The 13,189-nt window shown below is 51.3% G+C and overlaps 1 protein-coding gene across 1 annotated transcript; it reads right to left on the bottom strand.

Annotated features, from left to right (window-relative positions):
- Window positions 1–1,827: 1,827 nt before the first annotated feature.
- On the bottom strand, window positions 1,828–9,779 carry GATA1 (GATA binding protein 1). Its single transcript, XM_008066318.1, has 6 exons — window positions 9,688–9,779; window positions 5,182–5,420; window positions 4,338–4,715; window positions 4,091–4,236; window positions 2,801–2,926; window positions 1,828–2,346 (listed from the first exon to the last, which is right to left on the bottom strand). The coding sequence occupies exons 2-6, from the start codon at window positions 5,399–5,401 to the stop codon at window positions 1,975–1,977; spliced, it is 1,242 nt and encodes a 413-aa protein (XP_008064509.1). The 5' UTR covers window positions 5,402–5,420; window positions 9,688–9,779; the 3' UTR covers window positions 1,828–1,974.
- Window positions 9,780–13,189: the final 3,410 nt, after the last annotated feature.

Raw genomic sequence — 13,189 nt, forward strand, 5'->3', positions numbered from 1 at the left:
GGTGGCCGGGAGCGGCCACTGTACTCCAGTCTGGGCGACAGAGTGAGACTCCAACTCAAAAAAAAAGAGAGAATCAGTTCAATTAAGTGTGAGCAGCACTCATTTGCTAAGGCAGGGATGTCACCCCATCCAAGATCCACTCTAAACTCTGTGGTCAGGGAAAGTTACTCATCAGTTCTGGGCCTCAATTTTTCATTAGTAAAATGACTGAGTATATTTTCCTCAGAGGTTCTTTTTCAGATGTTAGTGAGCTAAAGCAACTAGAGTCTCCCAGCCTGTCTCCCAACCCGGGGCAGGTACTCAGTGGAGGGTGCTGCTTGCTGTGAGGAACAGCTGGGTAGTACAGAGGCTGAGCATGCAGACTCTGGGCCCAGACTGCCTGGTACAGCCCCTTGCTAACACCTGTGTGGCCTTCAGTGCGCCTCTTAACTAGTCTGCCTTATGATGTCACCTGACTCAGGGTTTGCTTCTGAAGTGTTTGTTAAATTGAAGAACAGATTCCACTTTTGGGGGGAGCAGCTCGCCCAGGTGAGTAGGAGTGCTGGGGAGAAAGTTGGTGTAGTACGGAGCTCCCTACCTATCAGGGTCTAAATATCGCCTCCAGAGCCAATTTTGTCCTCCTAATCACCCCTTCTCATTCTCTACTATTTCCCACAGGGCTGCAGAGCAGAGCTGAGAGAGATAAGAGACAACTGACAGGAAGATCCATGGACAACCCCACACCCCAGCACTGGCTCTGACCTTGCTAGCTGCCATTCCAGCCCCACCCTTCCCCCTTTCCTTTCCAGAATGTGTCTTTTGTCCCTTGGAAGAGGGTCCCTAACTTACACCCACTGAAACTCTGCATGTTGAGCTCTCCACAAATAAATATACATAGAGCTGCTCACATTGTCAGCCACTCAGAGATACTGTGACATGGCACATGCCACATGAAATGCGCACATACACCCATACCCATACACAGAGACTTGCAGAAAGTATTGCTGTTAATGGACCCCACAAAGACATGATGACGCACACACCATCATGGTCATACTGTTATGCTATACACACCATCATACACAGTTCTTGTTCAACATTTCAGAAATATTTATCAGTCAGATTCTGTGCCCAGTGCATATGCTGTCACACTGATTCAAAGATTTCCCCCCCAAAGTCGTGTCCAGTGTCTCTCTCTCTCTCTCTCTCTCTCTCTCTCTGTGTCTCTCTCTCTCTCCTTTTTTTTTTGAGTTGATGTCTCACTCTGTTGCCCAGGCTGGAGTGCAGTGGCATGCTCATGACCACCGCAGCCTCGACCTGCTGGGCTCAGGTGATCTTTCCACCTCAGCCTTCCAACTAGCTGGAACTATGGGTGCATGTTACCACACCCAGCTAGATTTTATGATTTATTGTAGAGATGAGGTCTCACCAAGTTGCCCAGGCTGGTCTCAACCCCCTGGGCTCAGGCAATCCTCTCGCCTCAGCCTCCCAAAGTGCTGGTATTACAGACTTGAGCCACCACGCCCAGCCTCCCGCATGCTTTCTCATCACCTGTTCTGGCACATACACTTCCAGTGCCCCCATACAGTCATCTGGTATCACCCCCACAGTCAGCACACTCTCACCATGACATATGGAACCACCCGGATGCTGTCATAAAAAGTTTCACATATACTGTTGCAATTGCACATCATAGCTCTCACTCACGAAGTGTCACATGTGCCACCTCACACAGTCTCACATATCATACATTGCAGCCATATACTGTCATCAAAGAATCACAGACACTGCCGCACACCCCATCTAGCTTTGCTGTTTATTCAGTCACACACAGACTCATACCTCCAATTTCAGGACTTTGGTGGCTTTATTTTACAAAAGCTTTGAAGGTCCAGGCCTGTGAGTATCTGGGGCCCAGAGGGTTACATTGTACAGACTGCTGGCTACAGGAGAAGGGGGACACCACTCCTTCCCCCATGGCCATCCTCTGTGCCTTCATGAGCTGAGTGGGGCCACCACAGTCGTGCTGGTAGTTGGAGGCACTGGGCCTGTGGGGAAGGATCCTGTGGGTGAGCCTAGCAGGGGTCCAGGGAAAGGCATGAGGTGGCTAACAGGCCCTGACAGCACCACAGGGCCCAGGCCTTGATAGAGATGGGCAGTACCTGGGGGGCCCAATGTCAAGCCTGAGGACACTTCCCCACAATTCCCACTGCCACTGCCCCCAGCCACCACCATGAAGCCACCAGCTGGTCCTTCAGTTGCTCCTGTACCTCCCAGGCTGGACCCCCGTTTCTTTTTCCCTTTTCCGGATGCTTTGCGGTTTCGCGTCTGAATACCATCCTTCCGCATGGTCAGTGGTCGGTTCACCTGCCAAAAGGGAGGCCACAGATGTTTCCCAACTCCAGACCTTTGTCTCTCTGTCTCCACCAGAGGTGCCCTCTCCACCCCACTTCTTTGAGAATAGGACTAGGGGAGTGTGCCTGGGTATGGGACAGCAAGTCCCAAGGTTGTGAGGCCCTGAGCTTCTTGGGAAAGCCTCCAAGGCTGATAGGAGCTGCCCAAAGTCTAGGGGAGAGAAGTGGAAGTTAGCTGATGACTAGAGGTGGGAGAAAGTAGAGGCGGAAGGAGATGGGAGGGAGGAAGTAATGGAGGAGGAAGGAAGAGAGGAGAAAGAAGAGGACGGAAAAGTGAAAGGGAAGGGAAAAGGAAAGGTTCTGAGGGGAAGAGAGGAGGCTCAGGATAGAACAGGAACAGAGTGAGGAGGGGAGGCGTGGTGTGAGGACAGAAAGTAGAGGTGTGGCTCTGAGGGGCAAGGCATCACCTGGTGTAGCTTGTAGTAGAGGCCACAGGCATTGCACACAGGGTCCCCACTGGCATTTCTCCTCCACAGTGTCGTGGTAGTTGTCTGGCAGTTGGTGCACTGAGTGCCTGCCCGTTTGCTGACAATCTAGGGGACAAGAGGATGTGAGGTCAGTGCCCTGAGGGGTGGGGGGGCAGGTAGAAATTGGGATAAGGGGCTCACAGGACCTGTCAGGAGGACCCAAGAGGTGAAAGTCAGGTTGAAGGCAGAGGTTCCTGTACAGAGCGAGGACGGGCATTTACAGAATGATGTCTGAGGATTCTGTGTGGGGCGAAGACAGGGTTCACTGTCTGGGATAGGGGTTTTAGGTTTTGTATTCTATGTAGGCAAACATCAGCGGCTCTCAAGTTTGGCCACATAATGGAATCACTTAGTTAAAACGTTTAAAAATCCTGATGCCCAGCTGGGCTCGGTGGCTCAGCCTGTAATCCTGCGCCTTGGGAGGCTGAGGTGAGTGGATTGCCTGAGCCCGCGGGTTCGAGACCCGCCTGGGCAACGTGGCGAGACCGCATCTCTACAATAAATAAAAAAATCAGCCGGGCGTGGTAGCGCATGCCTGTAATTCTGGCTACTCGGAAGGCTGAGGCGGAAGGATCGCCGGAGCCCAGCAAGTCGAGGCTGCGGTGGTGGGGAGCGGCTACTGCACTACAGTCTGGGTGACAGAGTGAGACTCCAACTCAAAAAAAAAAAAAATCTTGATGCCCAGGCAGCATCCCAGTCCAATTAAATCAGCATATCTGGGGGGAGGGACCCAGGGTAATTCCAATGTGAAACCAAAGACAAAAAGACTTCTGTGCAGAGTGAGGATGATGGTTTTTGTGCGATTTGAGGACAAGCATTCCTGTTGGAAGCCTATGGGGTAGGTTGAGGACAGGAGTTCCTATATGGAGCTGGTTTCCTGTATAGGATGGGCAGAAGTTCCTACATGGGGGAAGAGTGGGAGCTACTGTACAGTATCAGGCAGGGGTTCCTACGTAGGCTGAGGGAGGGCTTTCTATACAGGGAGGAGATTTTCCTGTATAGGATGAAGGCAAGGGCTTCCATATAGTATTAGGACAGAGGTTCCTGCACAGATTGGCAGGCAGTAGTGTCCGATAAATATGGAGATGGGGTTCCTATCCAACGGGAGGATGTGGGTTCTTGTACAGGGTGAGAACAAGACTTCTGTATGATGTGAGAATAGGGCTACCTGCACAGTGTGAGGACAGTAGTAGCTCCTGCATATAAGGTGAGGCAGGCCTGTGGTCTTACCAGACGCTTCTTGGGCCGGATGAGGGGCCTGTTCTGCCCATTCATCTTGTGATAGAGGCCACAGGCATTGCACAGGTAGTGGCCTGTTCTGTCCCTCCGCCACAATGGAGTGGCTGTTGCTCCACAGTTCACACACTCCCTGGCCTCTGGTGAGGTGAACAGAGGGAAAGAGGGAACCAGGCTCAGCTCAGCCTTGCCTTGGGCCACCCCCCACCTCAACCTCCCTGTCCTTTTTTGAGTCCCTCACCACAGGGGGGCAGAGGCAGGGTTCCACGAAGCTTGGGAGAGGAATAGGCCGCAGAATTGAGGGGGCTCCCAGTGGGAGAAAAGAAGGTACTGGAAAAGTCAGGGCCTCCATAAGCACTGCTGGGGATGGGGAGTGATGACGGCAATGCAGGCCCCAGGGTCAAGAGGTCTGGACTCAGGCGCTCTGTCTTCAAGGTCTCTAGGAAGCTGGTGCTGCCTTTTCCATCTGGATCTTCTGGGGCCTGGGGAGGAGAGTCCTCACGGGTGGGGCACACAGTTGAGGCAGGATAAAGCCCTGTTTTGCCATAGGCCCAGCTAGCATATGGTGAACCCCCTGGGATCCCCTCCATACAGTTGAGCAATGGATACACCTGAAAGACTGGGTGGGTTGGGGAAGAAAGAAGGAAAGAAGAGGCGAGATTAGTTTAGGGTCTTTCCACTTCAGTGTGCAGTGGTGCCCAACAACCCCAACATGGTGGCCAAGTGGGTGCCTCTTGGATCCTAACCCCTACCGGTCACTATAGCATGTGCAGTAACCTCCAACTATTTCCAAGTGGGCTTTGAGGATGACTTTTGGGATTTGGAACCCCAGGAATCACTTGACAATGAGGGCAACCACCACATCCAATATTGCTTCTCAATATGGCTGCCCCAATATTGTAGGTACGTGCACATTGGGATTCCCAGGTCTGCATTTAACTAGGGGAAGGAGTCAGTACACCCATATGAAAAACTTCTAGCTATATCCAAGATGACCTCCCAGTGTGATTCTGATCTAGCTAGGGATCTCCATGGCACCCCAACAGCACCCAGCCAATGCCAAGACAGCCACCCAATGGAGTTACCTGGGGAGTGTCTGTAGGCCTCGGTGTCCCTATAGTAGGCCAGTGCAGCAGCTGCAGCAGTGGCTGTGCTTGGGGCAGTGGAGGAGGCTGCTGCATCCAAGCCCTCAGGCCCAGAGGGGAAGAAGACCCCTGACTCTGATGTAGAGGACACCAGGGCAGGATCCACAAACTGAGGCAGGGGCTCTGAGGTCCCCAGGGTCCCCAGGCCAGGGAACTCCATGGGACCTCTGGAGTTGAACCTGTGAGGACAAGAGGGGTCCTCAGACACAGAAATCTTCCTCCCCTCACCTCTTTCTACCTCTCCTCTTCCCTCCTTTCTCCCTCTTCCCACTCCATGCCCTCGATCTCCATGTTTTTCCTTCCTCCCTCCCTCTTCCCCTCCTCCTTCTCACTTCTCCCCCTTCTCTCCTCCTCTTCCTCATTCTCCTCCCTTCTCACTCCTGCATCTCTCCCTTGTTTTCCACTGCATTTTCACTTCCTGTCCCCCCTTTCATCTTCTTCCTCATTCTCCTCTCACCTTATTTGTCTTTCTTCTCCCTTCTCTCCTTCCTCTACTCTCATCTGCTCCCTCCTTCCATCCTCTCTTCTTCCTCCCTCCCATTCGCTTTCCTTTTCCTCCTCTTCCCCTTCTCCTCCCTCTGTCTCATCTTGCCTCCTCTCATCTCTCCTTTTCCCCCTTGTCTCACTCAACTCCTCTTCTTTCTCTCTCTCTTCTCCTCTTCCTTCTCTTCCCACTCCTTCCTCATTGTCCCCTCTCTTCCCTTTCCACCTTCTTTCCTCCTTGCCTTTCTCTTTTTCCTCTCCCTTTTTTCTCTTCCTCCTCTTCTTCCCTCCTCTCTCTCTCTCTCTAGCTCTCTCTCTCTTTTTTTGAGTCAGGGTCTCAATCTGTCACCCAGGCTGGAGTGCAGTGGCATGATCATAGCTCACCATGACCTTGACCTCCTGGGTTTAGGCAATCCTTCTGCCTCAGTCTTCCGAGTAGCTGGGGCTACAGGTGCGAGCTACCATGCCCAGCTCAGTTTTTGATTTTTTGTAAAGACGAAATCTTGCCATGTTGCCCAGGCTGGTTTTGAACTTCTGGGCTCAAACAGTCCTCTCATCTCGGTCTCCCAAAGAGTTGGGATTACAAGTGTGAGCCACCACACCCGGCCTCTCTTCCTCTCTCATGCATCTTATCTCCTTCTTCCCCTTTCTACATCTACTGCTTCACTCCTCTTTCTACTACTTTTCATTTTCTCCTTCTGCCCCATCCCCTTCTCTTTCCTCTCCCTCCCTCCTTTTTCTTCCTCCTTCTCTCACGTATCCTTTTCTGCTCATCTTTTTCTCTCTTTCCTCATCTTTCCTCTACTTCCTCTTCTTATCCTCCCCCTGCCCCCTTCCTCCCCTCCTCCTCCTCTAGAACAGTCTGGGTGAGGGTGGTGTGGGGTGCAGAACCAGAGTTCCTTGAGCCCCTTGGTCACTTCCCCCAGAACCTTTGGGGTTCACCATCCTGTGCTCCCCAATTTCATCCCTATCTGTTGCATCTTGCCCTCTGACTTTCTCAGAAACCCCATGGTTTCCGGCTTGACTCCCCCTCCCCCATCTCCATTGGGTCTGCAGACAGAAGGCCCCCTCAGTTCCTCCCTCCTCCATGGAGGGAGGCAGTACCCTCCACTGCTTATCTCTGCCATCCCCGCCCAACTTTTGAAATCACCCCAAGGCTACTGGCTTCCTCTGAAGAGGGTGACAGGTGGGAGGTGTTCCCTCTACCCGTACCCTCTCCTCTGGGGAGGCCCACTATAGTTCTGCTTTCTGGCTCCTTCAATTCCCACCATTCCCGGGTCTCAGTTTCTCCATCTGCTATATTGGAGGTGGTTACAGGGGCTGAACCAAGACTTGTGAGATGGCCCCTTGCCTCTGTCTTGCCTGGCATCTGTCTCTGTCTCTCTACCTCTCTGTCTCCCTATTTCTCTCTCATCTTTCTATGCTTCTATAATATATCTATTTCTCTGTTTTTGTGAATGTCTAATTTTTTTTCCTCCCCTTCTCTGTTCTTCTTTCCATGTCTCTCCCTCTCTCTCTCTCTGATTGTTTCTCTCCATCTTTATTTCTTTTTGTTTCTCTTTTTCTCAGCTCTCTCCCTATATATATCTTTCTGTTACTCTTGTTTTCTCCCTCTTCACACATGTCTCTCAGAACATCTCTGCAACTCTCTCATTCTGTCTCTTTCTGCTTGTCTGTCTCTTCCCTTTATTTCCATCTCTTTGGACTGTCTGACCCGCAAGTCTCTTACTAGTCCAATATCTCTGGTCATACCTCACTACACACAGCTCAGGACAAGGTATCAGGAGCCCCGCCCCTGGCTTTAACTGCCCAATTCCCTGTCTGTAGGGTGGGGTGATGGAGATGGAGTAGAAAGTCACCTCAAAACTGCCCCTCACCCCTGCCTACATGACCCACTGTGTAGATAGGCTAAGGGGTGGGTCAAGGCTTGGGGGTTGCACTGGGAAAGAGACAGGCCACAAATGTGCCCACCACCCACATCTCTCAACTCCAGGGTGCCTACTCTTTCTCCCTGGAGTGTCTTGCTTCTCCATCTTGGCCTCAATCTCATCCTCCATTTCTTTCCTCTGTCTTGCCACAATTCTGCCTGGGGTTTCTCTCTCTCTCTCTCTCTCTCTCTCTCTCTCTCTCTCTCTCTCTCTCTCTCTCTCGTTGTGCCTCTCTCTCCGATTCCATTTCACTCCCTCTTTCTGGTCCTGGATCTTCCATCTTCCTCTCTCTCTCTCCCCCCTGCTGTCTCTCTATTTCTGTCTCTCAGTCTGTCTTTGGGTAGCAGTCTCTCTGTTTCTCTTGTCTCTCTCTTCATGTCTCTTTTGTCTTTTGCTCTTTGTCTTTTTCTCCCCATCTCTCTCTTTGTCTCTTCCCTTCTCTCTCTGTCTCACTGTGTCTCTTGCTGTCTTTCTATCACCACTATTCCCTCATCCCCTCATCCTCACCTTACCCCTCACAATCTCCTTCCAGCCCCACTGTCCCCCACCCCTGCACCCACACCTTGGCGAGTCCAGGGCTGCCCACCCCTCCCGTGTCAGGGGCCCAGCCCCCCCTCCCCCAGTTATCACTCTCCGGACAGAGATAAAGTTTATCTCGAGGCTGGGGGATATGAAAGCTCCTTATCAGCTGCCCCACTAGAGTAAGTGCTGCCCCAACAGCAGCGGCAGCAGCGGCACCCTCCACTCTCCCTTGGCCCCAGCCCCTCACCCCAGGTAACATCCCAATCCCAGCCCTCAAGGGTGAGTTTCATGGGAGCAGAGATAGGGCCTAGGGGGCAGATATGGGGCTTGGGTGGGGAAAGGTGGAGTTTGAGGGTCAGTTATGGTATTGAGGAGTCAGAGAGAGGCTCAGGGTGTAGCCATGGAGTTTAGGGGAAGCAGAAATGGGGTTTGAGAGGCAGAGACAAGCTGGGAAGTTTAGAGTCACATTCTGGGCTCAGGAATAGGTTGGAGAAACAGAAGTGAAGTTTGAGAGTCAGAGATACAGTTGAGAAGTTAGTTACAAGTGTAGTTTGAGAGTCAGAGACAGACTCTGAGGGTCACAGAAAAGTTTGGTGAGTCCAAGGGCTTTGCTGGAGCAGAATTTAGAAGTCAAAGCTCAGTTTGGCAGACAGAAATGTGGCTGATGATAGGAGTTGGGTTATGGGAGCACAGGAGGAGTTTGAGAAGCCAAGATAGAACTAGGATAGGAAAACGTTGGGGGCCAGAGGGATTCAGGGAGACAGAAATGTGTGTTAGAGCCAAGATAGGGTTTAGGGAAGGCAGACATGAGGGTTCATGCAGCAGAACAGATTTTGGGGAATAGACTTGGTATTTGGAATGACATTTTAGCAAGCAGGCTGGGGGTTGGGAGAGAAACGGTTTGGGGAGATCAGAGAGAAGTCACGGGGAACAAATATAGGGTTTGAGAGGCAGACATGGGAGTAAGAGGATGGAGCTATGTTTGGAGGGTCAGAGACAGGTTTGGGGAGTCAGAGTATGAGGCAAAGACAAGGGTGTTGTGGAACAGATAAGGGGTTTGGGAGCAGAAATAGTCTTGGGGGAGCAAAAGTGAAGTTTGGGGGAGAATTTAGGAAGACAGACAAGTTTGGATGAGTGGAAATCAGATTTGGGACAGAAAAAAGATTTGGGGGAATGAAGGCATGTTTGGGGGGGCAGAGTTAGTATTTATGGAATATAGACCTGGAGGTATGGAGAGCAAAGTTAAGGAATCGGTGAATGTAGATGTCTTGGAAGGAGTGAATGGGAGGCAGGGCAGAGAGAGGTGAGGTTTGGGGGGTAGATTTAGAGTGGAGATGGGGATTGGAAAGACAGAGGTGGGTCTGAGAAGCTGTGAAGGGATTCGGGGTGACCAACACTTTGGGGGACCAGCAGTGGGTTGGGGAGCCCAAAGCAGGCTTGGGGAGTAGCCATGAGGTTAGGGCAGCAGGCCTGGATTTGCCTTGCTGGGGGCTCTTTGAGGGCTGAGACTGACCTGGGCTGGTTGGTGCAGAGGGTTCAGTCGCCTTGGGGATGTGGCGAGCTCAGTGTGATCCCAGGGGGTGTCCTGGCTGGCCTTGGCCTTTGAGGTTCCCTCCCTTCTGCCCTCCCTCCCTCCCTCCCTCCTTCCCCTCTCTCTCCTCCCTCCTCCCCAGGGACTGGCTGGTGCCCCAGTGGGTGGGGCGGTCCAGGGGAGGGGGCGGGCCCCCTGCTTGAGGGGCACCTCTTGGGCACTGGGGCCTTCTCGAGACCTACCTGCCCACCCTGTGGATTTTTGGAGCCCACTTGGCTTGGGCTCTCGTGGTCTTCAGTGTCTAGCCAAGTGAAATGGGCTGAAACCGAGATAAATGAAAATAGCAGATATAGTTTTATGTCTCCACTGGGCTTTTCAGTGAGTAAAGCCCCTACTATGTTCAGGGCCAGATCTAGGCTGGGCCCTTATGTTTGTGAGTCCTCCTGGCTGCAGGAGAGGAGGGATGTGGCTGTACCCATTTTGCAGGTGAGAAGAATGAGACTTAGAGAGGTTCGGTGGAATTTAAACCAGAGCCTGCGGGACACCTTGACGACCCAAGCCCAGCCGGTGGGCCAGGCTAGGATTGGCGGGAGGCAGGGGCACACTCACTCAGCGCACCACTGGGGCTTACGCCAGCTCCGGCCTGCCCTGGGGCAGCAGATAAGTCTTATCAGATGGAGGCCACTGTGGCTGTTGGCGCCGCCGCAGTAACAGGCTGTCTTGGGGTGGGGGGGCGGGGCATGGGGGGGCACCCAGGGACAGTGGCCTCAACTTCTTGTCTGCCATGCTTCCTTGGAGGCGGGAAACTGAAGTGGCACCCAGGGATGGTTCCTCTGTGGGTCCTTGAGGAGTGGGGAAGGGAAGAGATAGACTGGGAGAGACAGAGACACAAACAGAGAAACAGAGATAGACGACAGAGATGGAAGTAGGGAGACATAGAGAGTGACAGAATTACATACAGAAAAAGCAGGAGGCAGAAAGAGGGCACAGAAAGAAAGGAGAAACAAAGAGAGGGTGAGAAACCCTGAGAGATCATTCAAGACAGATACATAGACACATAAAGAGGCAGAGAGAGACAGACAGAGATGGACAGAAAGTGACAACTAAAACTTGAAAGGGACAGAAGCCAAAGACACAAGTAGGGAAACTGAGAAGTGAGACAGAGGCGATGTTGTAGAGAGGGAAACAGAGATAGAGAGATATTCAGAGACAGAGTCTCAAAGGAAGTTCATGAGACCCCAGGCAACAGAAGTGACAGTGAAAGCCTTGGGCAGGTGGTGCTGGGGCAGGTGGGAAAGGGGTATGTGGGTTGATGTGGATCAATGTAGCCGTGGCTTTGCCCTCAGTTCACTGCAAGGGACCCCAGGGTCACTGGGCCTCTGTACCTCAACCCCCATACCCCTGCTCTTCCCTACCTCCCCCAAATATTACCAACTAACAATGACAATAGCCACAGTATTTCACACTGACATAGACCTGTGCCTGACCTGTTCTGAGCACTTTTTCCACATGAAATAATCTGATACATATGCATACAGTAGGTGTCCAACTTGGGTCCCCATAGGGCAGAGAGTAAGGCTCCCCAATCGTGACCCCAAAACTCCATGGGATGGGAGCTCTCCTAACCACCCATTCTACAGATAGGGAGACTGAGACCCACCAAGGGCAGAGGGCAAGGATGGAGCCCTGGGTCGGTGGGATCTGCTCACCTAGGATCCCAACCCAGAGGGAGTTTACCATTCTCATCTTACCTCTCTGAGCCTTAGTGTCCTTATATACAGAATGGGAGGTTTGAGAAGGAAAGAGTGCAAGCCCAGGACTTCCCATTTATTGGGCTCCTGCAGTGGGCCACACCCCATGCTGAGTCCCCATCAGTCAGAAGGAGAACAACTACAAAGACATCTCTCACTTAAGTGGCGATGGTTTCAAGACATGGAGTCTGGAGCCAAGCCCATCTAGTTCAAGACTACTCTAATCACCAATGGGCTGGGTGACCTTGGGGGAGTTACTGTCCCCTCTGGCCCTCAGGTCCTCATCTATAAAAACAGGATAATAATAGTGACCACTCTATCAGGTGGTGGGGGAGACTGAATGAGTTTTAACACATGTGAGGTGATAATTTAACTCACTGGAATCTGTAATCTTGGTAAATGTTAAGTATTTTTATTTATTGAGGACACACTATACATAGTATGCAGCCTTTCCTAACTAACCCTACTACTACTTATAGTACTAATGCTAATAATATGTTGACAGCAAGAGTTATATCAATGTTAATTCTAATACTGATACTAGCACTTACACTAATTTTATTTTATTTCTTTAAATTTATGATTAACACATGATAATTTTACATATTTGTGGGGTAAATATGATGTTTTGATACATGTATACATTGTGTAATGATCAAATCAGGGTAATTAGCATGTCCATGCCCTTTTAAACATTTCTTTTGATTAAGGATCTCACTTTGTTGCCCAGGCTGGAATGCGATGGCACACTCACAGTCAACGCAGTCTTAACCTGCTGAGCTCAGGTGATCCTTCCACTTCAGCCTTTAAAGTAACTGGAGCCACAGGCGTGCACCACTTCTCCTGGCTAATTTTTTTATTTACTGTAGAGATGAGGTCTCGTCAAGTTGCCCAGGCTGGTCTCGAACCCCTGGATGCAGGCGATTCTCTAATCTCCACCTCCCAAAGTGCTGGGATTACAGGCGTGAGCCACTGTGCCCAGTGTCCATCACTTTAAACACAATCATTTCTTTTCTTTTCTTTTTTCTTTTTAGTTGGAGTCTCCTCTGTCACCCAGGCTGGAATGCAGTGGCATGCTCACAGCCACCGCAGCCTCAACCTGCTGGGCTCAGGTGACCCTTCCGCCTCAGCCTTCCAAGTAGCTGGAACTATAGGCACGCACCACCATGCCCAACTAATTGTGTTCCTATTTCTTGTGAGGGAAGATGTGAAGTTAGCCAGGAATGGCATATTTGATTAAAAAAGAAAAGAAAAGGAAAGAAGCCGGGTGCGGTGGTTCACGCCTATAATCCCAGCACTTTGGGAGGCCGAGGTGAGAGGATTGCCTAAGCCCACGGGTTCAAAACCAGCCCAGGCAACCTGGCGAGACCTCATCTCTACAATAATTTTTTTAAAAATATAGCTGGGCATGGTAGCACATGCCTTTAGTTCCAACTACTTGGAAGGCTGAGGTGGAAGGATCGCCGGAGCCCAGCAGGTCGAGGCTGCGGTGGCCGGGAGCGGCCACTGCACTCCAGTCTGGGTGACAGAGTGAGACTCCAACTCAAAAAAAAATAAAACTTTACTGGCCATTCTAAAATTCATTTAAGGGGAGAGCCAAAGAATCCAGGGGTTTTGCGCCACATCCATCCAGCATCACCACCATGCATTAGAATGTCAGAACTTATTCCTTCTATCTAACTGTAGCTTTTTTTTTTTTTTTTTTGAGTTGGAGTCTCACTCTGTCACCCAGA

Source organism: Carlito syrichta, unplaced genomic scaffold (assembly GCF_000164805.1).
Source record: "Carlito syrichta isolate Samal-C Ts95f unplaced genomic scaffold, Tarsius_syrichta-2.0.1 Scaffold308875, whole genome shotgun sequence".
Classification (NCBI taxonomy): domain Eukaryota; kingdom Metazoa; phylum Chordata; class Mammalia; order Primates; family Tarsiidae; genus Carlito; species Carlito syrichta.

Excerpts from the sequence above, each read along its gene's own strand:
- GATA1 (XM_008066318.1), bottom strand. The coding sequence starts at position 5,401 with ATGGAGTTCCCTGGCCTGGGGACCCTGGGGACCTCAGAGCCCCTGCCT. Across the intron at positions 4,716-5,181 it reads GGCCTACAGACACTCCCCAG|TCTTTCAGGTGTATCCATTG; the intron begins GTAACTCCATTG and ends CAACCCACCCAG. Across the intron at positions 2,347-2,800 it reads TCTACTACAAGCTACACCAG|GTGAACCGACCACTGACCAT; the intron begins GTGATGCCTTGC and ends CCCTTTTGGCAG.